Source organism: Dendroctonus ponderosae, unplaced genomic scaffold (genome assembly GCF_020466585.1).
Source record: "Dendroctonus ponderosae isolate FM_Combo_2020 unplaced genomic scaffold, Dpon_F_20191213v2 Dpon_F_20191213_1, whole genome shotgun sequence".
In the NCBI taxonomy this organism is placed as follows: Eukaryota; Metazoa; Arthropoda; class Insecta; order Coleoptera; family Curculionidae; genus Dendroctonus; species Dendroctonus ponderosae.
In genome coordinates, this window is record NW_026017110.1 from 14,739,121 (window position 1) to 14,748,582 (window position 9,462).

The following is a 9,462-nucleotide window of genomic DNA, read 5'->3' on the forward strand; positions in this document are numbered from 1 at the left end:
CAATTAAACATGGAACAATTTCAAAATAATGCTTAATAACAAAGTTGAAATTCGATCTTCAACTGTTAATATCTTCTAGGAATTTTCGAAAAAAAAATTTTCAATATTTTTGTCGTACTCCCCAAGGGCGCCTCTATCACTCCTTAGAAGGAATGACGCCAATTTTGAATCACCCTGTATATTTACTTCACATTTATCAGCCTGTGTCTGTGCAGTGAATTGTGAGGTCGCAATTTGACTACTAACGCTACTAGACGTTTTGCAAAACTCCAAATTTGCATTATAAAGTACATAATATTTCCCGATTATCATTTGATAACGCGGCTTTACTGTTGTAAACTTATTCTGTTTTAACATGCGATAATGCTTTAATGATAATAATTCAAAACCGTCACGTTCTCTTTGAAATGGCATATTAATTTAGTTCATAATTCTAAAATAACGTTCATCTGTTAAAGAAAAGACAACTACTTTAGCTAAATAGACATTTTGGGTAATAAAAACAAAAAATCATAGTGTTCTGTGTGTTCTGATATTGTTCTGATTCTGATTTAATTAGTGTCTGGTTGATTTCGGTCCATGTTGTTCGAGAAAAAATCTCAAGGCGCTCTGAAAGACTGAAAGATGTTGCTGCGTAACCATATTTATGATGCTGTACATATAAAAACGCATACTGTGGACAATTTCAGTTATGTTGAATAAAATAATTATCCATAGTTTTAGTCGTATACTTATTTTTCAAATAGAAATTTGAGATATTTGCATTAAAAACCATTTTATATTATTTTTAATTGATAATAATTCACTTGTTAGCAATGAAATGTAAATCAATATCAAAGTTGATATAAGTACATAGTTCTAAATTGAGATTATTATATCTAATAATTAAAAGTCAGTAACTACATTTCAAAAAGTATGACTTCGAAATTAAGACCGTTTATAATTTTAGATTAGAAAATAGTATAACCATATATTATTTTATATCGGGGAAAGCTGAGAATTTTTATGACGGACTCATATCCAGCAGCCGGGCGAAGTGGGGCTGATAATAGAGCAAACGGGGAAAAGTTACTTGTCTGTCCTTGTTATTTCTTGCTCAATTATCAGTCTCACTTGATTCGACTGCTGATCGAAATACCCATAGGAAGTATTACTTTTCCTTCCTATAAAATAATATAATATTTGTTTAAAAATTTTTTGCGTTCAATTCTAATATTAAACACAGCATATAATAATGTTGTCAATAGTTTTGGGTCGTACCCTAGAATTAATATTGGTAAATCAAGAAACAAAAAAGTTTGCCAGCCACACTTTCCAAAGGTTTTTTGGCGATAAAATGCGATATTTCAACAACTTTTTCTCTGGTAAATACTTTTAGTGTTGATCCTATGAACAAAATAATGTCACTACGATAACTAAAACGAACTAAAATACACGACTTAAAGAACTAAACTCCAAAATAACGTAAATACTTCTAGATAAGTATGTAAGTATAGGTAAGATAACCTACCTATGCATAAATCCGCGAAATTGTCCGGCAAACAACTTTTTAATTTTTTTAGCGTGGTTTCATTCGAACGTCATACAAAATTATGTTAAAAACTTTCAAATATGTAATATAATAACAATAGGAAATGACATAAAATACATAAAATTAAAATGTATATATAAAAATTAGCGGACAAATTAAATAAAAGAATTGCTATTAGTACCTTAGCAAAGCTTTATGATGCTTAACATCAGACATGCACGGCCAGTATTTTAGGTATATTATTGCATGGGCATGCTTCCTAATCATGCTCAGGGCTTGGCAGAAAACAGGGCATGGCGAACATGATTCCATCTTAACAACATCTGAAATTTTCCAATACCATAATTATCAGCCTTTAATTATATAATAAATGCATAACATTTCATAAAAATTAGTGGATATTTTCAATTTGAAACAAGCGTCTCTTGGTTATTCACTACCTACCCTTGAAAAAAATTTTAGTGTGATGTTTTGATGGACCTGGATATTTAGTTCCATTCATTCTCATATTCTCACATGCAACTTTTCTCCGCATATTTAGCAGACTTTTGTTTAGATAATAACATATCAGACATACCAGGTTTATTATTCTACAGTAATGTTCTTTCAGTCAGAAGAAGAGCAAAGGTGGAAATCAGTCTATTATATGTTTACAAAATTTACCATAATCTAAATAATAATGGTTGAATGTTCCTATTCAATATAATAAAAAAATAAACGAGCAAAATATCGTTTTTAAATAAACCTATTAGAAAGAGTATATTGCTATATCAAGAAAATTGTAATTTAAATATTTAACCTATGGGAAATTTAAATGTCCGGTATCTTCGAATTACTGTCTCCGATAGTGAAAAAACTGAAATGCCATTAAACCATACGTTCCAAAATCTACTTTCACACTGTTTGTATCAAATCAAATTCAACACACAATGGAATAAATCTGTTATCGCCTTATCCATTATGAGATGATACAAGAATTAGTCCATGCATTTGTGAGTGGTAGTGTGCCTGGAAAAGCAACAGAATAATGTAGACATCAAACAAAAGAAAGATTCCTAAAATTGTAGATAAAAACCAGAATCATTCAAATTCAAACTCAAATATATTACGAAAAAATGCAATTTAAAACCCTTTAGGATAATCCAACAAAATCTTTAAAAAGAACGGGAAAAATAACTTAATAAATTAATTAAAAAAAACTGAAAATGTTTTTTCAATTGATATTTTATCTATTTCTCCTGTAACAAACTTATGTTTGAAATGCGTACTATCGAACTAATGCTGGAATAGAGTTAGTAAGTAATTACAGATGAGGTTCACGAACATTTTGAAAGTAGAGTTGAAACATTTTTTTACTTTTTTGCGCAAATGTCCCTCTTAATTTTTTTACAATTACGAAATGGTCACAACTCTTCAATATTGTGGTACAATTTTCATTATTTCCGTCTAAAAACTATTTTTTGCGATTAGTCCGGTTCACTTTGGAATCGGCACGAAACGGCAGAAATTACGCTTTTATTACGGTTGTCCAATTGGAAGAAATTTATTTCGTTAAGCTCTAGTTTTTCAGTGGAAATTATTTGTTGTAAAGCGTAACAACTGCTGGAAAACATAAAATCCGTATTTCTGTGCTTTGCAAAGATACTTCTTTTTGCTTATGCGTTAGAGAATTTATTAATACCATATTGAATGGGTTTGACAAGAATGAATTGTAATGTAGATATCGTTTTATTGGCGTTTGGTTTCATGCACTAACCATTTGACTAAACTTTCTAGATTATTAGAACCATCAGTTACAGGAATAAAATGCATTATAACATATAGAAAAATAATGTTAAATATTCACATGTATTTGATCAACTTTTCAAATAATTGTTACTATGATTATCTAAATCTGAATTATCTATGATCTATGTTGTTTTCATTTTCTTTTGAATTATATTTACTCCAAAACACTTAAAATTGCTTATTGTTTCAAATAGAATTAATTTGTCGCTTAAAATAAAAGCGGGAGAAATGTGCTTCATAAATTTGGTTAACAAAGCAAAAAATAGAGTGTTTTAATAAAGAAAAAATATAATTTGCAACACGTAAAAAATTGCGTAGTTATAACAACACTCTGGATATAGAAAAGAAACTACAGTGTAATTATACAGGGTGTAAATTCCACGTATTTAAAAATAAAAAAAAACAGTAAACGGAGTAAAGTAGAAAATAAACTTCTAACTAATTCCATTTTCAAAATAGAAGCTCCCGAAATGGTTTTATGAAGTAACCTGAAATTTGTTATTTTCTTTATTACTGGATATTTTAGAAATAGTATAATCTCGATTTAATGCACACGATAAAGCATTAACATATTTCTTTCATTAATAGTCATAAGATCTTGATTTCCGGAATTATACTCAACATAATGAGAGCTTTTTAATTGCCTTAAAAGTTGAAAATGTTGTTAATACACTTAAACATTTATATTACTCAAACATAACTTCCAATGGCAGTTTTTCTTCGTGAATAAATTTCTAGAATACCTGGACATAAAAAGGCAAATTTTCAATGTTTTCATTGTCCATATTTATTCAGCATCCAGTGCGCGAATCGTTTTCAATAAAAAAAGATGTAATTGCTTCTTTGAAGATTTGAGTAAACATTACCTATGTTTAAAAATGTAGAAGTTACCCCAAATAAGATTGAAAAAAATTCAAATATCTTCAACTATTTTTATAAATACACAAAATATTGTTTGGTAAATATAAAAAATTTGTAAATAATTATGTTATTGATTTGATTGATATAAAATATTGTTCTGTGCGTTTATCTACATTTTAGGTATTTATAATTTATTTTCGTCTTGCTGATGTGCCTTTTTTATGTTTTCCTGTTAGGAGACCGCTCAACAAGAATATTATTCTGCTTTCTGTGAAAGTCCTACATTTAGTCAACGCATAGTAAGTTCCATAGAGTTTGTTTACTACTTTTCAAAATATTTTCCTGTCCTCTAACGTTTAAACGAAATATTCTTGTGCTTTTCATACTTCAAATACTAATCTTCTAATATATTTGCCTATATTTAATACTGTGAGTTCTTTTTAGGACAATGTGATTTTGCTTGATGTGTAAGTTTGTACTTACTTACTTGTACTACTTTATACTAATTTTAACCATTGTAGTTTCTACAGGGTAATAGTGCGCTCCAAAAAAGCTCTTAAACACATTTTTATTTTAAAGAATTTCGGATAATTTACATTTAGTTAAAAGTCAAAAGGGTACATAAATTATGGAAACATTATGCAAAAACAGTTTATGAGTAAAATCAATTCCTCTTCTAATTCATAACTTCCTCAATTATCAACATCTTATCGTTAAGTTTTCTGAAATTCATATAAATATGTTTCAGCTAATAGAATTAAATTAAAGTGAAGAAGCTGTGCTCACAAGCAATAAAGTTTGGTTACTTTGCTTCAATAAACTGAATAAAACGGTAATTTGGTTGAAAAACCCGTGTTTCCTTTTTAGGTGCGTTTTAATTTGCTAACATCTATTTCTCAAGTATAATAAGGATAACTAACCATTTTCCTTCGAACACTGGCAATATTTATCGATACAAGCTAAGTAAACACAAAAACTGCAGTTTCTGCTTTCTCATGCCATTAAGCAGAAATTTAATCCCGAGACTGGGGTCTCATCCATTTTTGATTCAATTTTAAATGTTTTGCGATCAGTCAATAAATCCTCCTTCTCAGTGTTTATGCTGAAGTGGATAATTTCTTCTTGCATAGCTGGGAGCATTATTTGCAATAGCAAAGCAATGTTCACAACTTTCAACGATAGATTCCTTTTTTGAAAAATGTATCGTTAAAATGTCCATTTCAATCTCGATATTTATTCAATCAATTTATTATTTTCTGATTATATTTGATGGAAACGACCAATCAGTACTAGGAGTCATTCAGGTATAATTTTCTTGGTTCTTATTAGTGAAGATGTTCTGAACGAATTTTATCTCATGCAGCTTTCTCTTTCCTTATGTTTCGGTTAATGTTGTTAGCTTCAGCAGCACGTTGCAACTTATTTGTAGCATCTTCAGCTTTTTATCAATTTGAGTATTATCCAATTTTAAACACACCACATACAAATTATCTTCCACAATGAAACTAATGGGTTTTTCGGGTTTTTAGGCCGTCGTTCGGTAGAATTTCTTCTTGACTTTTCTCAAGCCACTCGCGCTTGCAAACCGTCAAGCAGAAATTCTACCGAACGACGGCCTAAAAACCCGACAAACCCATTAGTTTCAAGGAATGGCCTCGAAAGTATCTCTATCTTCGACAATATTACCATACTGGATGGAGTCATTCTTCAAGATTCAAATGTCGTTTTTCACGTCTCTGTCTCAAATTTGATTGGTAAAAATCTCCATCCCTAAATGCTAACCCAATTTGGGTCAGTTGCATTTTTTGCATTCTTTTTGTAAGGTGATTTATTATATAAAGTAATTGTTTACAGGCGAATAAAAACGAAATTACATAGTATATAAGGAATTGGCGCATAGAAAGGAGCATCTGGAAATAAGCGACACACTGAATGTAAAAATGTTTTACATGTAGGTAGTTCTTGAATTTAGGTGACTAACATATTGTGGTAACCGACAAAGCCGAATAATGTTATTAATTTCGTTAATAATATCAGTTACTCTGCTGTGAAAATATCTAACTACCTATACATGTAAGTAATGATAATTTGTACGGTGCGGTGGTCGATATTCAAAATGTATCACTGCTTAACTTACTCTCACATTTAAAAGTTCTCCATTAATACCAATTATATTTCCACAGAGTGATAAGAAAAGTGAATCAACCACAGTCGCAAACGAAATCGGTACTTGCAGCAATTGTGGACCAAATCCGTGTACTCACACAAATAATGGATGTCCAACAGCTGAGGTAAGTTATTATTTATTTATTTATTAAGAACGCCTCTCACGCATTTAAAAAATGATTACTATCTATTTTCTCAATCCTCTAGGTTCCAGTGTGCTATCTGCGGGTACGATAATAAATAAGTTTAAATATTCTTCGTTTGTATAATTGAAGCGCCCTGGCATGGTTATTAATTATTTTCAAAACGTGACTGACAGCTGTCAGCATTCCTTTGTCATTTTATTGCATTAAAAATGGCCACTTTCGTCATGGCAACTAAGAGTGACAGGATTTAAAAAAAGGTGCAGCAAAATAGCCATATGAAAACATTAAAGTGGCAATATTTCGAAAACCAAACACTTTTGGAATAGACATCGTTCACCAACTTACACTTATTTTTAATACTTAATATGACAAAATTATCAAAAATGGGGGTTTCTATTTGAAAAAATTGATTTTGGGTGGTTGTCTCAATTGTATTTTGAAACTCATTTTTTTGCTCTTTGTATTAATAGTTTTCAAAATGTTTTCAAACTTCCATTAAAGTAAGTCCTTTTCATAAATGCGACTCAAATTAAGTATGACTAAATTCCCTTATAGAAAAAATGAATAATTATTCGAGTGGTTGCAACTGTAATTTTTTACATAAAATTCCAAATTTATCAAAAACGGTTAGACTTACGTATAGGTATAGTATATATTATACATAAAATATATTTAGAATTTGGAGTAGAATTCAAAAATTTAATAATACAGGGTGGCCATTTTCTGAATCTTTGTATGGGTAACTTCTACATTTTTAAAGATAGCTAATCCGTTAAATGGGCAAAATTGGGCAAAATTCCATTGCCTATTCATTACCGTTTTCAAAATTTAGGTACCCGACTTGGTTCCTGAAATATCCCGAAAAGACAAGATATCAACAGTTTTTTAATTATCACTTATTACGTAAACTGCTTAACTTAGAAAAAAAGTTAAAACTGCCCTTAGTACAACTTTTTGCGTTGAATCCAATAAACCAGCACTCGTTATCATAGTCAACTTGATTTACAAGATAAAAAATAAACTTATGATTTTTTAAATGGTAATCATAGTTGGCTGTGGGCCTTTTAAAATCCTTATTTTTTTCTGAATTTAACGATATAATTGTTTTTTTATCTCGTAAATCAAGTTGACTATGACAACGAGTGCTAGTTTATTGAATTCAACGCAAAAAGTTCTATCAAAGACAAGTTTAACTTTTTTTCTAATTTAAGCAGTTTACGAATTATATGATAATTAATAATAGCGTGTAATAATAATAACAATAAAGTGTTGATTTCTTGCCTTTTCAGGATATTTCAGGAACCAAGTCGGGTACCTAAATTTTGAATACGGTAATGAATAGGCAATCGAATTCTGCCCAATTTTGCTCATTTAACGGATTCTCTATCTTTAAAAATGTGGAAGATACCCATACAAAGATTCAGAAAATGGCCACCCTGTATGTAGGATGTTCTATATAAAATAATAAAGTTGATAGCTACTTCTGGTATCGCCGGAAGTGATGCCATTTTGAAAATGTTTTAAACCGCAATTTTCAAATTTCGCCTAATTACAGTTTTCCCGGTGGGACACCCTGTGTTATTCAGATAATATAACCAGACGTCAAATATGCAGGTCCTAGGCGAAAAAAAATATAGCATATTTCCAAATTTTTTAAATTATGTCAGTAAACATTTTAATAACTTACACAAAACTCTGTGAACACCTTCAACCGCCTTCTCTCTCTCTCTCTCTCTCTCTCTATCTCTCTCTATCTCTCTCTATCTCTCTCTCGCTACTCCTCTATTGCCTATATTAGCAATGCTGGAAATCATACTTTGTGCATCGCCTCTGTGTCTTCTTTTCTGTTGAGGTTGTTATTGCGCTTATAGATATTATGCTTATATTAATGGATATTGTGCTTATAAATAATAGATTTTCCTATTTTTGGGGGGCGGCGACCTCGGCGTCTACGGATTTTATAATGTGCTTTTCTTCATTGTTCCCCCACTGCCAATTTTTCCACTTGTCTTAATCTAGAGTTTTTTAGCCGTTCTTCCATCCTGGTTCCAAGTTCAGGTTTTTGCTAATCTCTTTGGTTCTAATGGGTTATATTTTATGGTTCCTACGTGAACACATCCACAAGAGAATGGTATTCGGTAGTTTCCTACAGTTGAATTTACATTTACATGCAAAAGCAACAAGACATGCCAACTTTGATTTAGGAACACTCTGCGGATATTGCATCTACTTACTAATACTTTTTTTGTTAAATAGGCGCCTGGTATGCAGGTGAGGAAAAAAGAGCCGCCGCATCCAATTAGAGTAGCAAAGACTATAGACGTCATAGCAAGAATTACGTTTCCTACAGCATTCGCAGTTTTTCTTATCTTCTTTTTTTACCACTACAAGAGCTTCACCAACGCACATGAGTAAAGCTGCTGGATTGAAACAGAGAAAACTGGAAAGTATACGTACGCAATCAACTTTAAATTACTAACTGATATAGTCTGAGTAAAATATTTGGGCAACTTTAATAAAAGTGACTTGAAAGGTACATATCAAGCGCCACATAAGTGGACTTGTTGAATGTACTTGTTTTTATTAGCGGTGATGATTTTCGAATTTTCTGCAAAGTTCGCAATACGCGGTAGCTCTTGAAGCACTGTACATAATTAACGTATATATGAGATACTTATTACGTAAACGTAAGCATCCTACGTACCCTTGAGAACAAGCATATTAATTTTAACGTAAAAGTTATGAAACGAAACGAAATTTACTCACTCAAAGCTTTCAAGAATTACCTTTAATTACTCACATTAATTATTAGTAGGTAAGATTATTATAAGGTCAAAGAAAATATAATCAGTTTCAAATTCGGGAAGAAAAGTCGAACCAAAAATATTACAGATTTAAAAACGTTTATGACAGCCACCGAATTATTAGAAAATATTTTTTGATGCGGCTTATTGGTTTTCTATATATCTA

At 30.8% G+C, this 9,462-nt stretch overlaps 1 protein-coding gene across 8 annotated transcripts in view; it reads left to right on the forward strand.

The window, feature by feature from the left end:
* The window catches only part of LOC109533985 (glycine receptor subunit alpha-4), an 84,997-nt gene extending 75,937 nt beyond the window's left edge, over nucleotides 1-9,060 (forward strand). For 4 of the 8 annotated variants that reach the window (XM_048670223.1, XM_048670225.1, XM_048670227.1 and 1 more), the window contains 3 exons: nucleotides 4,417-4,479; nucleotides 6,364-6,471; nucleotides 8,749-9,060. In XM_048670223.1, coding sequence (XP_048526180.1) covers nucleotides 4,417-4,479; nucleotides 6,364-6,471; nucleotides 8,749-8,907 — 330 coding nt within the window. In that variant the 3' untranslated portion in view covers nucleotides 8,908-9,060. The remainder of the gene's footprint in view (nucleotides 1-4,416; nucleotides 4,480-6,363; nucleotides 6,472-8,748) is intronic. The other 4 variants (XM_048670226.1, XM_048670228.1, XM_048670229.1 and 1 more) reach the window with 1 other exon arrangement.
* The last annotated feature ends 402 nt before the right edge of the window (nucleotides 9,061-9,462 follow it).